Here is a 26,128-nt window from a genome sequence, read left to right on the forward strand (position 1 = left end):
CCAAATGTCACAATGCACCTGACATCTGGCCCATATTATGTGAACCTGTGGCCATGTTGAGGCAGCCCAACTCGCCCTGATTCAGAGCCCAAAAGAAAGCTGCACATGTGGGCCATTTCTAGGGCCAATCATTCCCTGGTGTCTTATTAACATCAGAACATACTGAAATAGTTTAACATTATAGCCAATAAAACATTATTCAAAGTTTACCATGTTGAAGGACATGAAGGACAGCAGTGCAAGTTGATAGCAAACACATCTTTAGAAGCCAAGGTACGGCTCTACAAGATAGCCAACAGGAGCAGATGTACCAGGTGTACCAATGTAGCAAGTCTGCTAGCATCATCAAAGGCACTTGTTGAAATGGGCTAATTTAGCTCAGGATTAAAAACTTGGCTAGTACCGTATTTTCACGACCATAAGGCGCACTGTGCTAAAAGGCGCAGTCTCAGTTATGTGTGCCCTTACTGTATTTAACACACACATAAGGCGCACTGGACCATAGGGCACATACAAGTACCGTATGCGTATTTAAAAATAAAGCGGGAGCAAACCTGAATTCGGTACCTTACTCACATTTCTATTGCCGGTAATCGTCATCATCAACAACACACAAGCATACAAGTGTGCGTATTTAAAAATAAAGCAGGAGCAAAACAAAGTTTGGTACTCACATTTTTATCATCAATCAAACCCATCGAAGTCCTCATCCTCTGTGTCTGAATTGAACAGCTGCGCTAAATCTCCATCAAACATGCCCAATGGCGTGTCCAGCGGGGTGGCCTGGGGGGGCACAGGCCACCCCCCAAACCAGACTGGCCACCCCAAAGGCAAAACAATAAAATTCAATCAAATATCAAATGTCCGATTATGTTTTCACGGTGACGCTCAGATATCCGAGTGTAAGTGAATGCAGCATCGCTTCTGCGCTATGTGCATCACGTTAGCAAAGGTAGGAGAGCCAAGCGCGAAAGACGGCACTGCAGGAAACAATTTTTCGGTGAAAGAAAATGAGGACAGAATAAATGTCCCGGTAAGTAACATCAAGTTTGTTGAGTTTAGTAAACTTCGGTGAAATTAGAATACCAAGGAAAAAAATAACACTTAAAGAATTATTGCAGCCGTCGAATATTTCAGACAGTATGCTACTGAGGGCAGCTAACATAAGAGTTATGAGTTATAAGATATAATCTAAGTCGTAACATTGCTGTATGGAGCTGCAGATTTGGTTGCAGGTTAACATAGCTGGACTGGCCATCGGGCATACCGGGAATATCCCCAGTGACTTATTTTTTATTTTTTTTGTAATGGCATGAACAATGAGAGGTGGTGGATTGGCCAGATGCAGGTCGATGTGTAGAAATAACTCCGTTGTTTGGTGGTGGCTATGACGGGGCTTCCACAGAGGCAACAGGTGGATGAGGGAAGGGGAGGCAGGAGGAGAGACCCGAAGCAGCCACCAGTCCGAGTGTCAGGTGAACTGAACTTCAGGTAAGAAGTTATGACCTGCAGTCTATCTGGGTCAGATATAAACCAAGTTTAGGTGGAGTTTATTTTCATTGTGCTGACTTTTTACTGTCAGTTGCAATAACTCATACTGCGTTCTAGCCAGTTTGACGGAGTTTTTATACAGCTGGGTGGGTGCTATGATGTTACTGATAGTGAACTTTATTTTATTCATAAGGTTAGTTATTAGAGTTGCCAACGGCTCCTTAAAAAAATGGAATGGTCCCTCATTCAGAGAAAATATTACACGTTTCGTATTGAGCTGAGAAGAGACGCAGTTTGTCCCGAACTTTAGCTAGAATGGAAAAAAGACACAATGCTGGAGTTATTCTGTCTTTATGCTGCACAGCTGCTTCTTCTCCTCTCATTCTCTCCCCCTGCCTCTCCTGTTGCTACTTCAATCATTAAACTGATCAATGATCAGCTGATCGGCTTTTCTCTCTTGTTTATCGCCCACTTTGCGCCAGAAAGAGGAAACCAGCAGATGTTGCGCTAAACAACAGCAGCACGTTTAAGCTTGATCGGCTGTTGTTAGAATGTATTTAATATTAATTTCTAGTATCAGCTGATGTTTGCTGGAGCCACAGCTGTAAAGCTGCTGGTCATGATGTCTGTTTAGATATGTGGTGAGAGGGAAACATGAAGATGAAACCAGGAGATGTCCTTACTGAACCATCAGAGCTGAACAGGTGATGGAGAAACAGGTTTACCTTTTAGGTGACATGAATGAGTTGAAGGGAAGTTATGAACTGTTTCTGAGAGACAAATAACACCAGGATCCTTTTCTAAGTAGCTGACAGCTGGTAACTGTGCAGGGGCGGGTCTAGCAAAGTTTTGCCAGGGGGCCAGGTAGGGCATTAACAGGGAAAGGTGGGCACAAAGAAATACTTTTCTTTCTTATTCTCATTTAAAATACCTAGTTTTTATTAAATAATTATCTAAATCTTACAACCAAAGTTTTTATCTGACGTAAAATGTATAGAAATCATACATATACCAACAAGACTGTACATCACTGTCACAACAGGGTTTGTTTTCAGTCAAAGTCTTTATGGCTTTACTACCTGGTGGGTCGGTCTGTAGTAAAAATGCCCAATTTTTTTGTCCCAGTCCAGCCCTGCAGGTTAATACTGGCAGTGTCACCATGCCAGCTGACTGTATTTTATCATCAGCCAGTGTTGTTCTTTATCAATATTACCAAAGTTTACGATAAGGCAGCATAGAAAGTATTTACTTGCTTTCAGGTTTTATTCAAATGTTAGTCTTTTCAGTTGTTTCCCCACTTTTTTCCTGTTTCAAAATCAAACACCAGTTTGTGAGAAGATTATCTTCTTTTTTTAACAGGCAGATAAAGTTTTGCATTGGCATCGGCTAATTTGTCAATTGTTTGTTACAAATGTTCGTATTTTAATATTCAAAACTGTTTTTGCCCAAAACATATGTGCACTATATATCAGTAAAAATACTATGCAAATATTGCTGTCCTTGAATGCTGAGTAAACACTGACAAAGCACTGATTGTATCTCTTGTACTTTATCAATGCAGTATCTAAAAACTTTGCACCGTAGTGGTTAAAATCTCATTCTAATAAGAGTTAAAAGTGCATTTGGTTATTAGGTTTATAGGATTATTGAATTATGGTTAAGGGTTGGTAGAATTTTTTTTTTTAAACATTATCTGCCAATTAAATCTGCCACCCTTCTCCAAATCTGTGCCCCTACCTGGCCCCCCCAACAAAAATTTTCTAGACACGCCACTGAACATGCCAGGTTCACTGTCTTCACCAGGGGTGCCCAATCCCGGTCCTCGAGAGCTACCGTCCTGCAGCTTTTAGATGCATCCCTACTCCAACACAGCTGAATCAAATGGTTTGATTACCTCTTCAGCATGCCATCGTGTTTGGCAAAGGCCTGATAACAAGCCATTCATTTGATTCAGCTGTGTTGGAGTAGGGATGCATCTAAAAGCTGCAGGACGGTAGCTCTCGAGGACTGGGATTGGGCAGCCCTGGTCTTCACCGTCAGAGTCACTTTCCGTGCCGTGCGGCTCCTCGGAAATGATGCCGGCTTTTGCGAAAGCTCGAACAACAGTGCCAGCAGACATGTTAGCCCAAGCATCTACAATCCATTGGCAAATTGTGGCGTAACTCGCCCGGCGCTGCCTTCCACTCTTGGTGAAACTGTGGTCTCCATCGGTCATCCATCGCTCCCAGGCCGCTCGCTCGCAGCCTTACTTTGAACGGGCGGTTCACACCGATGTCCAGCGGTTGGAGTTCCTTTGTCAGGCCTCCCGGAATGACAGCAAGCTCACAGTTCATTTGCTTCACAAGTTTTTTCACATCGGCTGTGAGATGGGCACGCATAGAGTCACAGATCAACAGCGATGGTGATGCGTGGAAAAAACCACCTGGTCTCCTTACATACACCTCCCTCAGCCAGTCTTTCATCATTTCCTCATCCATCCAGCCCTTTTCATTTGCCTTAATGATGATTTCTGCTGGAAACTTCTCTTTAGGCAAAGTCTTTCGCTTAAAAATCACCATAGGCGGCAGTTTCTGTCCATTAGCATGGCAGCCAAGCACAACAGTAAAAGAAGACTTTTCATACCCCGTTGTGCGTATCGCTACCGTGCTGGTCCCCTTCTTCTCCACAGTGTGACTCACCGGGATGTCAAAAGTGAGCGGGACCTCGTCCATGTTTGTGATGTGGCTGGGCTGGATGTTTTTGTCGCCGATGTGTTTGCTGCAGTAGAAGCGGAAGATGGCCAGCTTTTCCTTATAATCCGCTGGAAGTTGCTGCGCTACCGTAGTCCTGGTCCGGATGGAAAAATGGCACAGTTTCATAAAAAGTGAAAGTGAAACTGCTTTTAGCCGAATGGTGACCGTCGAAACGCTTCTCCCGCTCGCTCTTTGCTCGATGATCCACCGCTCGAGTCTTTCCTCCAACTCGAGCCACCTCGCCTTATGTCCGCGGAAACTCAGCTGCGTTTTCTTGACCTGCCGGAGCTTGTTTTCCAGCTTCCTCCATTTGCGAACCATCGATTCGTTAATCTTAAATTCTCTCGCCGCTGCTCGATTTCCATGTTCCTCCGCGTAGCTGATGGCCTTCAGTTTAAACTGTGCTTCATAAGCGTGTCTCTTTGCCATTTTCAGGGTTGTTAAAACAACGATGTCCTGCATAATGCACATACCTGTTCTTTTATACAGGTATGTGCGATTGTCCCGGTATATACGATCAACGCCCACACTTCACCCTTTAACGTTCTCATGGTGTTCTCTACTACGTCCTCCTTACAACACATAGGGCGCACCGCGCTATAGGGCGCGCCGCACTTTTTGAAGAAAATCTAAGACTTTTAAGTGCGCCTTATGGTCGTGAAAATACGGTAAGCGATCACTAGCAGCCGAACATCAAACAACTGCGACAACGCGAGATATGGTTCACTGGCTAATATTTTACTAATCCAAAGGCAAGGCCAACTCGACATCCATCGTACATCCTGTGTAAAGCTCTCTTACCAACTGAAAGCCAGTCCACAATATACTCTTTACACCCTCATGCTTTGTATCATTCCCTTTGCCTTCCTCTTTCTGTGTCTCCTCATTTTTGCCATGATGTTTGTAGTAAGAATACTAAGCTAAATTCTTCTTATAGCTGGCTGAAGACCCAGAGATTGTGGGCTTGTGAATGGTTTTCAGTTAGAGAGCACACAGAGACAGATCAGCCTAGGGTTACCTTGCCTCTTGGCCTATGGCAACTGGAATAAGCCCCCTTCCACTCTGAATTGGATAAATGGAAGAAGATGGATGGATTTTACTTTACTTTGTGTTTGTTTTTGTACTTTGTTAAGGTAACTAGTGCCATACCTCATGAATTACCAAGCAGAGGAACACAATGTGCTACATGAAATGAGCAATTTGGAGGACATATCAGATGATGTATATTTGCTTGCTAATGAGCACTACGTGGGGACTTCCAATTACACCCCCCCTCCAACTGTGGCCACCTCCAGAGAAATGGTACTAAGGAGGGAAACTTGCTGACTCAAGCCAAGTAAGATTCTTCAGCCATGCTTGAAAACCTGTTCGTTAGATTTCCTGGCAACATCTTGATGGATGCTCTGACAGTTTTTATTTCATCTTAAGTCCACTTAAATTCAAAACAAATCTGCAATGTCAAAAGTATTTTACTTTTTGAATACTCTGACTAAAGAGAAAAGATTTAAAATGGTAATAGAAACAACAAGACATGCACAGAAAGGTTAATTATTTGTACAGTAGAGCAGGTGGTATTGGAAAGTGTTAAGCAAAGTCATACTGTAAATTGGACTGATAATGTCCATGTGGTCTGGGGATTACTGCTGCTAGCCCCATAATCCCACCCCTCCCCTCACACACACACACATACACACTTGGAACAAGGTGTGCAAATGCCAGTCTCCTGACTTGGAGCCATTGAAGCTCTAATGTTGTTGGCATAATGGTCACATTAGTATGTTTGCCTCACCTGAACTCAGCCACTAAGGCGTGTAGCCCAGCTTTCATGTTTACTTGGGGATGTGCAGATAACTCATTGACGGGAAGGAATGGATCTGAATTAGTCTGTCATTATACCGCAAAGCCAGCTGCAAAAATATGAGTCACATTATGTCTGACTGCTGCTGATGGCCTGGCCAGTAAATATGGACTTTGCTGCTTTAAGCTTTCATGTTGCAGACTGTATATCATTGGGGTGTCTGTCACTCAAATCCTTTTACTTAAAAGGTACTGAGACATACAGTGAGAGTCAGAGTCTTTGGTCTGCCTTCAATAACGTGAATATTATTGCTCTTGAAACACGAGCTTCCCTTACATCATCACTGCTTGCCCATATTAGTTTGTTTCTTTATTAGTCCCTCACCCGTGTGTGTGTGTGTGTGTGTGTATGTGTGTGGGGGGGGAGTCTCCAAGTGTTTAATTAAAAGCAAATGGAAGCCGTACACTGAAGGGTGCCACAGATTGCAGCCATATGCTTCCCGCGCTGTGCCGTATTCAAGATAGCGGATGGTGGGGAGATAATCCTCGAGTGGTTTGGATGCTTCCAGTTGTGACAGTCATATTGTCAGCCAAGCGTGTAATTTAGAGCCATGAGCGGTTAGGTGTCTTCGCTGTACAAAGAAGTTACAGTCTGGTGATAGTCGAACTAGGTGTCAGGAAGAAGAGGTTTAATCGTTTCGTGATCATGACTGACATTGTCAGTGTTGAACAATAATGTTCTCCAGATCATGTGGATGAAAAGCATTTCTATTTACCCTCTTATTTTGTTTGAGCAGGTGTACATTTCAGTTATTACATACAAACTTGGATTAATAACATCTGGGGCTACAAATGCCCTGTTTGAAAAGGAGTACAAATTTCTGTCTAATCCCAGCTCTACTCTTCTTTTTTTGTCTGCCACACAGTAAATTTACAAAATGCTCGATAAAGGTTTAACAAGAAAAAAAAAGTGCCCTTGTAATACATGCATCCTAGTAGTCCTCATGTTGTATTTGTGCCTTGAAAGCCACTTCATTTAGAAAATGCAACAGTTTCATTAACAGCCAGACGTGCACGTGCGCGTGTGTGTGTGTGTGTGTGTGTGTGTGTGTGTGTGTGTGTGTGTGTGTGTGTGAAGGCTCAGATGCATGGCTGTCATGGGTTGAAACAGTTGGAGTTGTTTTAGGAGACTCTAAAAGCTGTAATTACCGGTCCTTAAGAGCAGAATGGCTGCAAATTACAGCTGCACTCTGAGCAAACTAAAATAGCTTGATTCAGTTATTTACAAATGAAGAATGCCAACGTGCTATCGCACATGCACACGCAACCAGCTCGCTATCGCTGGCACGCAAGTAGGTACAAACTCCAACGCATATACACATACGCACACATGTTCACTGGCCTTGCTGAATAGAAGACGCGTGACAAGTCTGACTGAGGCCTTACCAGCCAGCTACTCTCCTACAGCTCTATCATGTGTGTTCAATTAGTGTGGAAAGAATGCATAAATACAGTTATCACTGTGCCAAAAATCACTTTCTCAAGTGACTGAAAATCACCCGTGGCAGATCTTCAAGTTTAGAAGATTTGTTATGTTGTTCGGGAAGTTTTTTTTCTTGTCCAGTGGATTGTGAATCCCCGTATTCTGAGACCGTAGTAGCTTTTAAACAGATCAGCCACATTAAAACCACCTGCCTGTCCCCTTCATGCCACAGCTCTGGATTAGTTAGGACTTTTTGGGTTGGCCTGTGGTGTGTTGTAATACTCAGAATTAGGATTTAGTGAGTCTGGACACCACATCAGTGCTCTGTGGACTCCTGTTCCCCTGGGCATTTATTAGTGGTTTTAGCAATATAGTGTGAGAGACCGTCGCGATGGTGGGGGAGGCCACTGCTGATGCATACTGTCTTTTCTATGATTATTCTACAGCACATTTCTACCCTGATCTATGACTCTCGCAGTCGTTTCTGTTTAGCCTCACTCTCCTGTGTGACAGGGTCACTTCTCTCACAAAGTGGATGTGCTAATATCATGTGACAGTAACCCTGCTGTCCATCTGTCTTTTCTCTGCTCTACTCACCAAGAAAACATGGCTACCACACCCAAATTGAATTATCTCCAACAAGTTCCTTGCTCCTCTAATTTAAGGAGCTCCAAAGTGTCACAGGCCAGCATTAGACTTGTAGACCTTGACTAAACCCGCTAATCTCAGACTTCATTCTCACCCACTTAAGGCTGTGTGACCTTTGTCCTTTCCACTGGCTTCAAGTGTGGCTGGTCAAGACTTTATACCCGGATTGCCTTCACTTCTCAAACTAATTCCTTGTGCTAATAGACTTGACGGCAAGTTTTTAAAGAGCGCTGTAAATAGGACTCATGACACGCACTGTATTATTAATTAGAGCCCATAAAAGGCCTCTGTGGGGGCCGTCATTAGGCCTTATTGTTGTCATTCAGCCACAGTGAGACAAAATAATCTTTCATTTTCAGTGTTTGCTTAGTATGACACGTGGCGCAGTGAAATGCTGCCAGGTTTGGATTAATCTGCAGATCCAACAGCTCGGAGGGGAACCCCGCCATAATGGAGAACAGCATGCTGGGTATTTTAGTGCTGCACTGCCAATGAGTTCATGGTATCGGCTCACTCTACCCGTTTTCACCACTGTGACTCATTAAGAAGCATAATTCCCAGGAGGGATCCCATCTGCATGCCACCTGTAGGAAGTTCCCTCTGAAAGCAACACTTAATGCATCCTGCATCAACACAATTTAAGCTCAATGCTTGTGTTCATCTCTTCACTGCCCTTTCTCTCTTCATTTTCCTATTACCCACATCTTTTTCTGTCTCTGTTTAGCCCAGATGATGGATAGACTGATTAGGCCTTCAGCTGTATCTGAAGCATAGGTGGTCTTGGAGCTAGGAAAGCCCCTTTTCAGACAAACACTGCCGCTTTCTACGCACTGCATGTAAATGGCAGTTGGCGAAATAAATACTAGCTGATGAGCTCGCTCCACCAGTGGGACGAGACCATGAAGGGGAAGGCAGTCCAGAGTGGTTCACCGCAAAATGTGCTTTTTAAACTATCCTCTAAATGTGTAGTCTGGTGGCAAGTCTCTGCCGACATTGCAGATTTTATCGCAGAAATGGCCGATCTGGACAACCTCAGGTGTAAACTGGATACAAGATTCAGGGTTCTTTATCATCATTATAAAAGAAAAATACAATGACATTAGATTAGCAAATATAAAAATAAGTTGAATAAACGTTAAATAGAAATACATTTTTCATTTAATTAATGCAGACACAACATCCATCAAAATTTCCCATATTTTCCACTATGCAATACATTCACTGCCATTGTATGCATTAAAAGAAAGTCGATTACTGCACATTAAAAGTCCATCAATGTGCTTGACTATGAACAACAAACTATGTGGGGGGTTTTTTATTGTTAATGACCTTATTGCAAGGACAGAGCAAGCAAGTGTTACAACTGCAGTCTGACACTATTTGTAAAGTGAAAAGCTTCTTGTACACAGTTGTTGAGCAGGTTTTGTTAACACGAACTGAAGCTGTCCTTCGGTAAAGCGAGAGACTGGTATCGGTATGACCTGCTAATTCCCCTGTCATCCGCTCCTCATTCTCTTCCACTTAGAAAAATTAGATAATCTTCACACACAATGGTCAGTTTAATCAGGTGGAATGTTTTTTGTTCAGGCCATGCACTAAAAAGCATTGTGTCATTTAACCTCCTACGACCCGAACTCTTCCACGGCATGCATTTTTAATTTCTCTTTGATATTTGGGCTGATTGGGGCCCGATGAATGTAAAAACAAAGAAGTACCGGATTATTTTTTTTTGCCCAATATTTGTTTCTAAGATAAATGAGAGCCACAAATGAGGATATTCGTTTAAAATTTCAATAGAACAGTAGCAGTATAATGTCCTCGTAAGTGGATATCAGGCCCTTGTAGAGCAAAATTGAGGATTTGGTTCTAAATAACCAAGAATGCGATGTCCACATATGTGGACGGAGGGTCCTAGGAGGTTAATAAATCTACCCACATGACTCAGACAGAACAAACCTGGAGAAACCAGCTTGTCCCAAAATCTTGAGACTTATAAGACAATGATTCATTTAATCTGTAACACATGCAGCTGTGTTCACTCTACTCTGACTTGCAGTACTGTCTGTGAGCTCAGTGTTGCCAGGCAGAGTGATGGCTGAACGATGGCCCTCATTTCACCCCTTCTTCAATTTGCATTGTTGCTCTGCTGGAGGAGGATTTACTTAATAGTTAATGCTTAAGTGTAAACCATGAAAAGCTTTCTCTTCTTTTTTCCCCATTAGATACGTAATATGAATAAGACGGATGTATGTGAATTAACCATTTTGAATTTCAATGAAGTTATAGGCAAAAACACCACGGTCAAAACATCAAAAGAGGCACACTGTATCGCTAAGTGGCCAAGCTACGTTTTGAACTCCACACATCTCAGAAACAATCAGACACAGAGGAAACAATGATTCTTAATCATTAAACTATCTATACGTGATAAAAAGCTATGTATTGCAAGTGTATATGGTCCAAATGTTGATGATCCCTCATTCTTTCACGGTTTTTTCAGTGCACTCTCTGAACACTTAGATGGCACACTTGTTCTTGGAGGTGACCTCAACCTTGGACTAAATGAAGACATGGATAGGCTCAATACAGCGGGAACTCAGCGTAATTGGCAGTCCACAAATATAATCAAACAGTATATGAGCGACTTTGGTCTTTGCGATGCATGGCGCTCCCTTCACCCCACCAGTAAGGAATATACTTTTTTCTCACATGTCCATCACTCCTACTCTCGTCTGGATTATTTTTTGGTCAGCAGCTCACTGCTGAACGACATTTCAGACACTGAGATTCACCCTATAGCTGTCAGCGATCATGGTCCTGTATCTTTAACACTAATGCACAAGAATAATACTACGCCAAGAAAAAACTGGAGATTTAATATATCACTACTTAAAGATGAAGACTTTATTAAATATTTTAAAAAAGAGTGGACTTCATATTTGAACTATAATGACACTCCCGAAACATCAGCTTCTGTTCTATGGGAAGCAGGGAAAGCTGTGATGAGAGGTAAAATAATTTCTTTCTCATCACATAAAAAGAAAAAAGAAAACAAAAATATTCAGGAATTAGAAAAAAACATCAAATCACTAGAAGAAGCCTACGCGTCCCACCAAGATCAGGAAACATTGAACAAAATACGCAAAACAAAACTAGAATTAAATGAGATAATTGATAAAAAAACAAAATTCTTAGTACAAAGACTACGCCTACAAAATTATGAACATGGTAATAAATCCGGTCAATTTCTAGCAAACCAGCTAAAAATAAATAAAGAAAAAACAACTATATGTGCTGTTCAAGATTCATCTGGGAACACAATATATGATCCGATACAAATAAACAACATTTTCAGGGATTTCTATAAAACGTTGTATTCACCACAAATAAACCCATCTAAAAAAGAAATTGATCAGTTTTTGGACAACATAACTCTTCCAAAATTATTGGACACTCAAGCAATGGCACTGGATTCACCACTGACACCAGGTGAACTCCAGGAAGCCCTGATAAGTATGCACAATAATAAGGCTCCAGGTCCAGATGGCTTTCCTGCAGAATTCTACAAAGAATTCTGGTCGATTCTAGCACCAGTTTTCTACAGAACGTTGTTGGAAATTAAAGAAAAGGGCAGACTTCCATCAAATATGAATTCTGCAAACATTAATCTCCTGCTAAAACCAGGCAAAGACCCTGTATATCCCTCAAGCTATCGTCCAATATCCCTTATAAATGTAGACCTTAAAATAATCTGCAAAGCTCTCTCAAAGAGACTGGAGAAAATAACCCCCCTCTTAATTCATCCTGACCAAACTGGTTTCATAAAAGGTAGGCACTCATCAACAAATACACGTAGATTACTTAATTTGATAGACTACTCATACAGTAAAAACCTAGAAACTACAATATTCTCTTTAGACGCAGAAAAAGCATTTGACAGAGTTAACTGGAAATTTCTATTTGCAACTTTACACAAATTTGGTTTTGGATCCTCTTTCATAAACTGGTTAAAAATATTATATAATTCCCCAACAGCTTGTGTTAGAACAAATGACCAGACATCCTCCAGCTTCTGTCTCTTGAGGGGCACCAGGCAGGGATGCCCACTCTCCCCTTCACTATTTGCAATTTTTATTGAACCACTAGCAGCAGCAATTAGACAGAATTCAGTAATTAAGGGCATAAAATGCAAGAACGTGGAACATAAAATCAGCCTTTATGCGGATGATGTGTTACTCTTTCTCCAAAATTCACAAACCAATATCTCTGGGGTGATTGAATTGATAAACTCTTTTGCAAGAATATCAGATTACTCAATTAACTGGTCAAAATCTACAGTCCTACCGATTAATTGCTCCTTCCATAATTCCTCTTCTACACCACTGCAATCGGGAAATATAAAATATTTAGGTATTAATGTTTCTCCCAAGCTTGCAGATCTAACTAAATTAAACCATATCCCACTTTTAAAGAAGGTAGAAGATGATCTGGCTAGATGGAAATGTCTACCCATATCACTCATGGGAAGGGTTGCCGCTATAAAAATGATGGTCTTACCAAAAATAAATTATTTATTCTCAATGATCCCAACTAAACCGCCACAAGATTGGTTCAGATCTCTAGATTCATGTATGTCCAAATTCCTTTGGAAAAATAAACCCCCACGTATAAGCTTAAAAACACTACAAAAGACCAAGGATAAAGGAGGACTAGAACTGCCTAACTTTCAGCACTACTTCTTAGCCAACAGGCTTCAGTTTATCTCAGGATGGCTAAAACACACCCTCTTAGATGAACCTTGGCTAGATGTAGAACAAGCACTCTGCAATAATCTAGAGATCTCAGACCTACCATTTATCAGCTCAAACATCCAACGACATGAATGCTTTAAAAGCATCAACATCAGCTCTTCTCTGACAGCATGGTGGGAGTTTCTAAAATTGACGGCGTCTTCATTAATCCCATGCAAACGTACACCTATCTGGAACAACCCTGACATATTACAAAACAATAATATGATAAACTTTTCAGATTGGAGTGATAAAGGAATCAAATATTTAGAACATATACTAGAAGGAACAGAATTTATTTCATTTGACGGACTAGTTACACAATATGGGATCAACAAGAAAAGATTTTTAGAATATCAACAAATTAAATCCATAGTAAAAAAGAAATTTAAACCGGGTCAAGTTGAACTACAAACACCACCAAGTGTGGTTCAATTTCTTACTCTTAAACCCCCCAAATTACTATCCAAAATATACAGAATGCTTTCTAAAACAGATGAATCAATATCACTTCCTATTGCAAAATGGGAAGCGGATTTATCAGTTAACTTAGACCTAAACTTCTGGTCTCAGATTTGCTTAAAAACCTTTCATCTAATTAGAAATCCCAGTCTTCAATTAATTCAATACAAAATATTACATAGAGTGCACTATACAGGTCATCGGATGTTCAAGATGGGCTTTACGTCTACCAACAACTGCTCACACTGCCAAACCAATTCACCGGACAATTATATCCACGCTCTTTGGTTCTGTCCACCAGTTCAGAAGTTTTGGCGCGAGATATGTGAAGACTTATCGAAGTGTCTGAAATGTAACATTCCAACTTCCCCCTTAGTGTGTTTGTTGGGCAGCTTAGATAATGTCACTTCAGAAAAGAATATCGCCCATATGGTTTTCACTGCCCTATGCATAGCCAAGAAAACAGTCCTCATGAACTGGAAAAATAAAAATAATCTTAATTCTAACCAATATAGAAATTATCTATTAGATTACATTAGTCTTGATACAGCCTCTGCCACCACATCAGATCAATTGCTCTGGGCTCCTTTGATCAGCTCCATCACCTAGTGGGGGTGGGGGGTCATAGTTTGGTCCCGCCTTCACTGTTGTGATTGGTGTGGGGGTAGGGACAGGCTTAGGGCGTCGGGGGGGTTCCCCGGAGGCATCTTCCTTGGGGGGCTCAACCCGGGGTAGCGGTCATGTCCGGTTAGGGGCTCTGTTGGCTCTCCGGTGACTGTTTCCTCGCGGCTGCGTGCAGCGGGGCTAGGGGAGGGTCTGTGCTGACGGACGTGGGTTACTGACCTGGTAGCCTGGCTGCCCCTGGGTGGGTCCGGGATGGGCGTGAGGTTCTGGGGGCGCTCCGTCTCTGGGCTGGGACCCGGACCGGGCCTCGGGGGCTTGGGTCCTGGTTGGTGTGTTGCCGGGGTTGTGGGCGGGTGGGTGCATGGGGGCCCAGCCCTGGAGCAGGGTGCCGCCGGTGCGTCGAGCCACCTGGGGGGCTCTTCAACTGGTGGGGGAGATTGTCACATCTTGCAGGAGCTTTCCTCTCCTCAGGAGCTGCCTCTGCAGGAGGGGGAGATACAGGAGAGGTGGAGGAAGATCTCAGCCTGGGTGTTTATTGTCTTATGTAGTCTGGAAGATGAGTGGATGGTGGGGTGGGTGCAGTTTTCTCTGTGGTGGGGTTGGGTGGACTGTCCCGGGCTCTGTGGGGCCGGGCGGCGCTGCTGCACTGGGCCCGGTCTGGATGGGCCTGGGCCCCCTTTCCCTGGCGGGTCGCGGAGTATGGGGGTGCCTACTGGGGTCAGCGGGGGAGCTGGCCACAGGGAGGGGTCACTTGCCCCTCCCTTCCTTCCCTCCCCATCTCCAGCTGCCTCCCTCTTCCCGCTCCACCACAACCACCCACACATGCAGGGCCTTGGAGTAGGGGTATGTCACCAGGGTGCAGAGGAGGCTACCCCCCCTCTGTCCCCTTCTGGCTGCCTCTGCCTCAATTTTATCCCACAACTTAGACATTCACATTACTCACACTCTCATTACACATACATATAGGATCTTGGGGGTGGGCACGATACACGGAGTCCAAAGTACCATCAGGGTGTACACCCCACCCCTGGCATCGTTGCCCACCTCTCAATTTTAAATACACGTAGACATTGAGGGCTAGCAGGAGGGACCATGCGCTTACCTGCTGCTCTCTGGCAGGTAGCTCCAAGCCCTCCTGGGTTTTAAATGCACCTTAGAACACACATGCATCAACATTACAATGAGCGGGTGGAGGGAGGTTCGGAGTCTTCTCTCACCCCCGTTCTCTGCGACCTGCTGGAGCAGGGGGGCTAGGACTAGGAGGAGGAGTTGGCCGTCCGACTGCGGTCTGGAGTGTGGAGCCTTCCTGCTGCTGCGGAGTCGGGGCGGTCTGCCTCCCCCCACTGCAGGGAAAAGGGAAACACCACCTGGGTCTGGGTGCAGTTCCCCCCTCCAGGGGCGGGGGCACCTAGACCCGGTTTGTAGAGTACGCTTGGGGAGTGTGATCGTGTGTACAACGTCTCTTTATGTCTGTCTCCACGTTGGTTGAGTGTGGAGTAAGTGCATATGAGAGCATGAGGGTGGGAATGGATGTTTGTATCTGTGTGTGCCTGTATGTCTGTGTCTATATGTCAGGTTGGGTGTCAGGCGCCACCTCTCTGGGGACACCTCAGGCCCTCCAAGGTTTGGAGGCCTATCTCCCCCTACCACCACTTCCCCTGCCAGTGGCGGACCCCCTCAGACATCGGTGCGTTGGTGGTTCTTTGTGTCCGGGGATGGGCGTCCAGGTACACACCGGCTCACTCCTTGGCGGCCGCTTATCGGGGCCTGGAGCCTGGGGCTCGCTCGGGCCACTTCGGAGGTGGGGTGCCCCCGGCCTCTCGGCCTGGGGCTCGGTCACTCAGGCGCAGCTGGCTGCCGGCGGAGCTCACGGGCGCGTCACTGCAACTCCCCCTGGCTTCTGCTCCGCGGCTGCTGAGTGAGCCCTCATCTGGGACTCTCCTCAGCTCTTTCCGGGACAGTGGCGCAGCTGCCCCTCTGTTGGTCTTCCTTGGTCTCTTGTGTTCTGGGGGCCTCTGGATGTCTGGAGTTTTGATCTCCTCCACACCTGCTTCACGCCCTGGAGGACGGGGCTGTGGCCCCCCCACACCCTCTAGCAGATTATTACATGAAGGAACCTTTTAAAAAAACAAAAAACAAGCGCGTCCATGCTCACAGGTGTACACACGGGTGATCACACCCACAAACTACACCCTTTTTGGCTCTTACCTCAAAGCACACTGTGTTCTGTTGATCTTATGTGCTGCACAATAATGTTTAACATTTAGTATTTACTGTCATATTCCCATATATCATTGTGATGTTGTTTATTCTATTACTCTTGTTCTCTTCTGCTTGCTTTCTTTTTTCTTTCTCAGCAGGTGATCCAGGTGATTGATATATGCATTTTTTTTTCTCTGCCCGTTCTGTTGGTTTTTGTCTTTTGCCCTTCTCCCCCGTCCCTCTTCTCAGCTGTTTCTCTTTCCCTCTTTCTTTCTCCCCTTCTTTCCCCCAGTCAAGTCTGTCCCGTATTCAGTAAGTGAAAATAAAATAAACAATAAAAGGTGAATCAAATGGACCATTACGGCAAGGCTGGGATGGTCAGTTTGGTAAAGTAAATCCGTTGGGCATCTTTCTTTGCCTTTAGACAACAATTCTGATGGCAAAAGAGCCAAACGGGACAGGCCAAAAAAAAAAAAAAAAAAGACACAGAGGAAACAGTTGCAAGTGGAGAATTTGACATGTGCTGATGAACAGTGAATTCTCTCTGATCAATGGGTCAAAAATGTCTGAAATATTTATTTACTAATTAACTATAATGACAATAAATGATAATAGATATGTAAAGCCTTTATTTACCTCAATTTAAGCATCTATGAAAACCAGATTTAGTTCATTTGTCCTGTTTGCTCTGGGCTACAGTAACTGCACTGGGTTGGTGTGCATGCTCCGTCGAGTTACTGCCTCCCAGCAGAAAGCTAATATCGCCACCTGCTGACGTGAATATTTCAAAATAGCTCTGCAAGTAAGAAATGTTAACAAAGATTGCTCCAATTAGTTGTTTAATTACTCCTCCCTCGTTGTTATCAAAGCACAGCATGGTATCGTTTCAGAATGATCAGCCCAGCCAGGATACTGCCAATCACAACGTGGACCACCAGAGTGCTGAACTGTGGGCAGAGTGTTATTAACAGCTAATGAAGACCCCGTGGCTGCTAGCAGCTGTTGGTTTGTGATAAGGAAGAAGACACTTGTTATGTACATCATCATAACCAGCCATACACAGCCACTCAAAGAGCCCAACGGAGGTGAGGAAAACTCACAGGCCAGGAATTCAATTTGATTTGCTCTGCCTGCAATAATAAGAACAAGGACAGTGATGAAAATGTATGAATAAAAAATGAAATCTTGCCCAATAAAATGTGTAGAAGGTTATTCTGATTTTTTTCTGTTCAAAACGGGTTAGAAATACTAATAATAATAAAATCAACATATCATATTTATATCATGTTAAAAAGAGTAGTTGCTCGCTCTGTGCTTTTGGTTGTTGCTGTGTTAGCTAATTCATCTGTAATTTTTTTTAATGACAATGTCAATGGATCAGTGGCCGCCAAATTTAATATCAGTCACATAAAATATTTAGGGAAATTAGCTCAGTCGGGCAGATTCACCACTGGTTTTAAACAGCTTCAGGTTCTGATGAAGAGTCACAAAACATTGTGACATGTTAGATTTTTATTAGGACTATTAACAAAATCCATTATGGAGGTCACATCATATAAACGGACATCACAACCTGTGTTGTTCTTAAAACTTCTCACTAAAGCTAAAAGGAACCAAAGGAAGAAGGATGCATCCAAATCAATAAAAGTCCTTATGGCTGTAAACTAATAAGCATGGAGAGCCACGAGTGCCAAAATGAATTCAATAAATATGTCATCAAATAATCCATCTAATGTGTTATTAATTAATAAAAAATTGAAATAATTATTTTATTAACTATATAATACATTCATTAAATGTCAATTCATTTCATTTATAGCATTGAATAAATTATGTGTTTTTCATTTCCAGTTTTAATTATTTATTTTTAATGAATTAGTGTAATAAATGTGCATGTGATGTAGTAGATCAGTAATACAGAAAGAGCTATTTGTTTAACCTGGGCTGATTCAGGGACTAAAAGAATGTCTAATGTAAAAACAAATAAATTAAGTAATTAATTAATTAATATAAATCCTTCAATCATGAAGCCTCATTTCTTGAAACGGGATCTCATATCATATCATATCAAATTTATTTGTATCGCACATTTAAAGACCAAAGTACACTAAAGTGCTTTCCAGTAAAACCATGATACAGATAAAATCACAATATAAAATCTAAATTACAGATATAAAGTAATTACATAATATAAATGCAGAGCCAGATGAAAATTACACTAATTCGCCTTGAATGCCAGGTTAAACATGTACGTTTTTAGACATGATTTAAAAGATTGAATAGAATCTGATGCCCGAATGTCAAGAGGAAGATTATTCCATAATTTGGGTGCGGCAGCACAGGCATGGTGTCCTCTGGTCTTCAGCCGAGACCTAGGTTGCACTAAGAGCAGTTGACCCGATGATCTTAGTGCTTTCTTAGGCGAACAGACAGAGGAGATCCCCAAAGTAATCAGGTGCCATATTATTTAGGATTTTATAAGTAAACAATTAGATTCATACCTTCTAGTGCCAGTTAAGAGACATGCTGCAGCATTTTGGACCAACTGCAATCGATGAAGGAGGGAAGATTGGAGGCCCAAGTAAAGAGAGTTACAATAATCTAGTCTTGAAGTGATGAATGCATGAATAAGTTTCTCTTGATCTTTACGTGGCATATAAAGTTTAGAAAAATCACAGACATACAGTATGAATAGCAACATGTCGATCACAAACCCTGGAGCATATCCTGTTTTATCATGTATTTTACTCAACATGGAACCATAATTGACATTTTAACAACTTACACATTTGACCAACAGACGAAAGATCCCCAATCTAACCCCAGAATAAGACAAATATACCTAGGGTTGTGTCAGGAAGGGCATCCATCATTCAAATCTGCCAAATTAAGTATGGGGAGCTACTAACTGTGGCGACCACTTGTGAATAAGGGAGCAGCCAAAATGAGGTTGGTGTTTTATAATAGACTTCTATAAATTGCGACCAAAGGAAGGTTTTTTTTTTCAGACCAGGAGGTCATGTCCATCTTGGTTATAAAGCATGTGGTCAAAAGTATCATGCATAAAAATGCCTCAATTCTTGATCTGTTGGTGGCAGCAGAGCCACGTGTGAAAACAATCTGATCACTGTCTTCAATCAGAAACAGAAAAAAAGGACAAAACATATAAGAAAAGGACAAAATAGTCTGGATGCTATTATGCTTGCTGCACTTAACACACTGCCATAACACCAAGAGCTGTTGCTGTATATGGCTCTTCTTTCTTCAAAAAAAACAAACAAACTACTTTTATCCTAATTGTCTCCTATTGTCAAAGCAGCTGAAGTTTCTTTTTTAACAAAATAGTCCCTTTGAGGTTATATTATATATACACTCTGAGGTGTACAAACCCAGCCAAGCCTGATAGCAAGTTTGCCACAAATTGACATGTCTAAAGAAAACCGTGGAAACAAAATCACGGCATCACAGGTATCCTTTTATCCACACCTGACTAGGTGTGGTCAATTAGCAACAGCTGAACCCACTGAAGAGATTAGGGGCTGCAGAGGGACGTAACAGTGACCAACAGAACAAAACATGTTTGAACATTATGTAAGACTTTGTGGTGCATCTTTCAATCATTTGTGCCTCATTGGACTGAGAAAAGTATTGGATGACTTATTGCTGGAGCCATGATACTATATTGCATAATAGCTGGATTGCACTGATGGCTTTTTTGGGGAGTTTGTTTGTTTGTTTGCAAGTTTAAATGAGAATTAAGAATTAATTAATTTATTGAGTGTATTCCTTTTTCAAATGTTCATAGACAGCCACAGTTCTTAGTCTACGTCTAAACTCTGCTGGCCTGATAATAATAGAGTTTATCTTTCCACGTGATTTAAATAAGAAGAATAAGAAGAAACAGGAACAGAGAGAAAAACATAAATCAAGCTACTGGCAATAGGACGAATCACTTATAAAAACATATGCAGCACCAGTGTTGTGTACAAATATGTACTGATAATGTCCTTGTGATGACACCAAGTTACTTTATTTCTGAAAAGTTAATAATAAGCAGGGTGAAACACTGAACTGTGTCCCCACTGTTAGGACATATGTGCTGTTAAGGTCCGTGTATCAAGAGAATGGAAACTTTGTTTCAGCAGCTGGTAAGATTTTTCCTATATTTGCGCCATAAAAGTTAATGTATTGTATGTACATGTATTGTAAATATGTACATGTGGATTTTAAATATAATTTAAATATTCTTTTCACGTTTCTGTTAAAATGTTTCGTGACAAATCTGTCACATTGCACATGTCTAATTTTATGCGTAATGCGGATAATTTTCTTTTTAAATTGTATTTATTTATTTTTTACAAAATCAGAGTGGCTTATTTTTAGTTCCTGAACTCAGGGGAGTTATCTAAACCACAGTTTCAGCTGAGTCACACTACTCTCTCAGTTATTAAACCATTTCGCTGGTACAGCTAACATGACACTGAGCTCAAATTTACATGATTACAATCTATGACTGAGGTGTGATCATGAAAAGATTCAAAAAAGGTGATTATTATTGTTTTTCTGTGAACTTTCAGACACAGCTAGAAATGAAACAGTTACAGTTTATGAATCAGACAGGGTAAACTTAAGTCTAATCTAATCTTTGTTTTATTCACAACTTGTGTTTAAAAAAAAAATCAGTAAATCCCATTTTAAAATCTAGATTTTCTCACTCATTTAACCCTTGTGTGGTGTTCGTATTTTTGTTACTCAGCCAGTGTTCATGGGTCTGGTGGACCCGCTAGAGTTTTGGCTTTCCAAATTAACACTTATCAAACAATTTTATGTTAAATTACTCAACAGATGTTTACTTCATCCCAATTACAAGACATATGAACAGCAAACATGGTTAATTTTTTCCCTTTACTTTTGTTAGATCACATTTATGAATTAATGTGCTTCTCGTTTTTCTTTTATATAAAATGTTATAAATAAATCAGTTATAATCAAGTGGAGTGAGTGGAAAGACACAACACATTTACACGTGAAAAAATAATTAATTGTTTAATTTTTCTTTTGAAAAAAAGCTGAACACGGGTCTCACAGACCCGAACACCATACAAGGGTTAAACATGTTTGAAATCTTTGTTAATACCCATTCTCCAAAAGTTTGACTGTGACTTTAAAAATATAGGCAGCATCTTTACAGGTGATAGTAAACACATTTATAAAAGTGATTCATCGGATTTCTCTCCTTTACTTCAGACCCATGGCAACGCTCTATTCCTCATCCTTGTTTTGGGATTAGGAGGAAGCTTTCAGGTCGGCTTCCATATCACTGGACTGAGTTCTCCTTCGCCGGTGAGACACGTCGCCTTTATCATTTCTTCTCCATTCTGTCTCGATTATCTGGATCACATTTAATAACAGTTTAGATCTATCTCCACAGTACATCCAGCGCTTCATCAACAGCAGCTGGTATGACAGATACGGAGAGCCTCCACATCCGCAGACGGTCACAATGATCTGGTCTCTTATTGTTTCCATGTTTGCTGTCGGGGGACTCTTCGGTGCCATCAGTGTCAAATTTATCTCAGACTTGCTGGGAAGGTGAGTATGAAGACAGATGTTGTACCAAGCTGTATAGCCTACGGAGACCTGAAGTCATGAGCTTTCCTTCTTCAGAAAAAAGGCAATGATCTGCAACAGCTTCATTGCTGTTCTTGCAGCAGGATTCATGCTGACAAGTAAAAATGTCAACTCTTTCGAAATGATCATTGTGGCAAGATTTCTGTTTGGTTACTCAGCAGGTAAGTTGCCATATTCTACAGACTCCTTATTAATATGTTTTCACCACCTATACTCACCATGCTTGCTTTATGTGACCTGCAGGCTTGGGAATGAACACTCACTTAATATATCTTGGGGAGATTTCACCCAGAAAGATAAGAGGGATAGTGACTCTGACCTCAGCCACTTTTTTGTCACTCGGGAAAGTGTCTGGGCAGACGTTTGGGTTAAGGTAAGCACCTGAAGTTGATATGAAAAAGAAAAATGGGCTTTAACCCATTGTCAAAAGCTACTGCAGCATATTATGACAATAGATTACAAATTAAACACAACATTTCATTTTGATTTTTCAGCGAGATCCTTGGCCGCGAGGACACGTGGGACATTCTCCTTAGTGTCGCTGCACTTTTCTCCTTTGTTCAGATTGTGATGTTGCCTTTTTTTCCTGAGACGCCAAGATATTTACTCATAGAGAAAGGTGATGATAAGGCATGCAAAAAAGGTTAGTAGCTTTGCGCAGTTTATGTATCAAACACGACCCCAGATGTTTATGAAAATGTGTTCTACAAACACATACTAGTTAAAGATAAATGATAGTCTTGTGAAATTACAAGTCAATCAGTCCCTGCGTGTTTTGTATTTGAGCAAAGTTGCACATTTTTCAGTTCTTATCCCCTCCGTGATTTGGGATTTTCTGGTTTCAGCTCTCCAGAGTCTATGGGGCCAAGGTGACTACCAACAAGAAATGGATGAGATGTTGACTGAGCAGGCAGCCATTGAAGCAGCCCCACCAGTGAGCCTTCTGCAGCTGCTGAGAGACAGGACTGTCCGATGGCAGGTCATCACCATCTCCATCATCTACTGTTGCAACCAGCTGTCGGGCATTTCTACAGTATGAACAATACCATATAGTATTAGTATAATACCATATGATACAATATGATATATGATATAGGATTGCTAAATTGCAAAATGATACATTACAACAATTTTGTGACTTTTGGAGGTTCACGCACATGCATACATGACATATCTGTATAACTACAGATCAATATATCTATTGATATCTGTATATATGAGACTTCATTGTTCCTTCCATATCAAGTTTCTATCAACAGAATAGACTAAAATATAAATCAGATTTCATGCTGACTGTTTATAGCCTAATAGTGCCTCTTTTCTTCCCAGATTAGTACCTTTACTTATGACATCTTCCTGGAGGCAGGTATACCAAAGAAGAAGATCCGCTATATCACTCTCGGTCTTGGAGTGGCTGAAATTCTCACCTCGCTCACCTGTGTAAGCAAACACTCAGTCTGTGCCTGAGCTCATCTGTGTAAATGAGCATTTTAAGTGTATACATCCTTTCATTTCTACTATTAGAGACAATCTTCTTATGACAAGTCTGTCATTATTTTCTCCCTTCCTCAATTTCAGGGTCTTCTCATTGACCTCACAGGGAGAAGACCATTGCTGTTCGGCGGTTACGGTGTCATGTCTGCTTGCTGGATTTTTGTCACTGTCACACTCAACCTGAAGGTAAACCATTACCAGTGGTGGGCAACATAATATTAATAAAAGTAAAAGCAATGTAAAGAAAGCAAAACAAAAACAGTTGATTTGTTAAAGACAACAAATGTCAGGTGTGTGAAGAGACTGAGGACCCAAGTGCAGGCAAACGGAGACGAGGGTGGATGATAACAAAAAACGAGCCTTTATGGACAGCTGAACAAAAACTACAAACAGGTGGAACAGAGAAAACTAAGCAAAACCTAAACTGGGAAAAACTATGCATAAACATATAACCTGAGGGTGGAAACCACAGGCCAGAAAAGAGAGACCAGGAAACGCGGGTAAAGCTGACGGAAGAAATACAGAAGCAACATGGAAGAAAACAAGCAGACGGACCAACAAGGGACAAAGGGAAGCACACACAATAAATACACACAAGGTAACGATGGAAATGCAAACAGGATGTTCCTTGAGTTGACTGTTGTTGTAATTTGGTGCAATATAAAAAAAATTGAATTGAATTAAATTGAATAGGAGGGAGATACAGCTGAACCTAATTAGAAGTGATGAGACAGGGAGGAAGCAAAACAGAATACACTGACATAAAACACGGACTTTCAAAGTAAAACAGGAAATACATGAACACAGAGACCTGAAACGTTGGCACAGGAAGGCACAGAGTGGGCATAACACGGAACACAGGAGAGGCACCTAAACAAAACCTAAAGACTGGAAAATCACAGATGACACCGTTTCTACTCGTCAAGATCAAGGATCAAGGAAGTTTTCTTTTCATTTGCAACACGTTTACATGAGGTGGAATGAAATTACGTACACACGGTCCCGGTTATCCATAGAAGGGAAAAGAAACAGAATAACGAAGAAACTAACAAATAGCAAGTAATGAAATAATACAATATAAGTAGAGTGCAACAACCTGAGTACCAGTATGGAGTATAAATATAGAAATATAGGTATAAACGTTTTAGCAGCAAGAGGGCATGATGACCAGCATTAATAAAGTGATGGTGTCAGTAAAGTATCAGTAGTATAACAGTTCTTGTCCATTTATGCATTGAGAAGTCTCACAGCTTCTGGAATGAAGCTGTTTCTGTCTAGTATTTTGCATTTAATGCTCCTCAGCCTCCTGCCTGAGGGGAGCAGGACAAAGAGTGTGTGTGCTTGGTGAGTGGGGTCCTTCATGATACAGGTAGGCCTCTTCCTGCATCTGGAGGTGTACATGTCTGTGACGGTTGGGACAACAACTGTCTGTGTAGCCTTCACTGGAAAGTACACTAGTAACAATATTGGCAATATGACTGAAGATGACCTGTTTCATAAAGGGGAAAATGTGTATAAGCTATCACTGCTGTGATGATAAAAGGCAGAAATATAGAAATTAATCTGATGCAAAATCAAATATATGCATTGAAAACTGTCTTTCACACAGGATTCCAGCTACTGGGTTCCATACATTACTGTGAGTTTGATGGTTGTCTTCATCATGTTCTTTTGTGGAGGACCTGGTAAGGGTAAAGCACTTATACATATGTAGCTTAACGTTTTTAGTATCCAGTACATCACACCTGTAGCGGTTATGGAAAACGTGTCTATATGCAAAGATAACAAGGTCAATTCCCTGTTCTTTCTCTGATTCTCACAGGAGGAGCCACACCAACGCTCAACAGTGAGCTCTTCATTCAGTCTAATCGAATGGCATCACTCGTCCTCACAGGGCTGCAGCGGTGGTTTATGTTTGCAGTGATGGGCCTGGTCTTTCCATTCCTCATTGTACGTACGACCAAACTGAAAATAAGCAGCGCATTACACTATAACACCCACAGGGATCTATATGTTGTGCTGAAATTATGAATGTCGTTTCTTTCCCAGGATGCTCTCGGCTCGTACTTATTTGTGCTGTTTGCCTCTGCCTGCATGCTGGGTAGTCTTTATACCTTCTTCCTTTTGCCTGAGACTAAAGGCAAGACCCTGCTGGAGATCTCAGAGGAGTTTAAAGCCATCACTGTCTGTGGGAAATCCTTTGCAGAAGAAACGAGAACAGAGACCAGGTTGTGATGAGGACCACGTATAGCTACAGCAAAAAACATGAGGAAAAAAACAATTTTTCTTTCAGGACAAGATTGAATGACTGTGGAAAAAACGTGCTTTGCAAATAAATGACTCACAATGACATTAAACAATGTTACAATTCCCAAAATTTGGAATCTTTCCAACTTCAGTTTTTGCTTTTTAGTTGCTTCTGCTATTTTCTGTTTGTCCATAAATGGTGACTGTTGTGCAATCAGATCCTGTACGAAGTTTTTTCTTGGCCCACGTTTCTTTACAACTAACAACAACTAACCTGCATAATGGGCTTCCATTACAATTCTAAGATGCAGTATTAAGTAATCATCAGGTAATGGCATAATATCATTATGCAATTTTCCATATGCCCAAACACCAACATAAATACATATCCTAGTAATGAGAACATGCATAAAGTTCTTCTTTTATGCTCTTAAATGCCACTAGTTTAGCCAAAAGCAAAGTTGGAGAAAAGGAGCGCTTCAGAGAAAACGTCGTAGTGAAAGGAAGGCTCACTTTATGATGTTTCA

General features: G+C 41.6%; 1 protein-coding gene across 1 annotated transcript; it reads left to right on the forward strand.

The window, feature by feature from the left end:
- The first annotated feature begins 1,052 nt into the window (after nt 1-1,052).
- Nucleotides 1,053-26,128, forward strand: LOC308402422 (solute carrier family 2, facilitated glucose transporter member 9-like). The gene is made up of 13 exons (XM_080891276.1): nt 1,053-1,491; nt 17,120-17,314; nt 21,477-21,572; nt 21,661-21,821; nt 21,897-22,021; nt 22,104-22,233; nt 22,355-22,503; nt 22,706-22,893; nt 23,190-23,300; nt 23,439-23,540; nt 24,964-25,039; nt 25,177-25,304; nt 25,404-26,128. Exons 4-13 carry the CDS (start codon nt 21,733-21,735, stop codon nt 25,587-25,589), a joined length of 1,284 nt encoding a protein of 427 aa, XP_080747402.1. The 5' UTR covers nt 1,053-1,491; nt 17,120-17,314; nt 21,477-21,572; nt 21,661-21,732; the 3' UTR covers nt 25,590-26,128.

Source organism: Rhamphochromis sp. 'chilingali' (assembly GCF_963969265.1).
Source record: "Rhamphochromis sp. 'chilingali' genome assembly, chromosome: 9".
NCBI lineage: Eukaryota > Metazoa > Chordata > Actinopteri > Cichliformes > Cichlidae > Rhamphochromis > Rhamphochromis sp. 'chilingali'.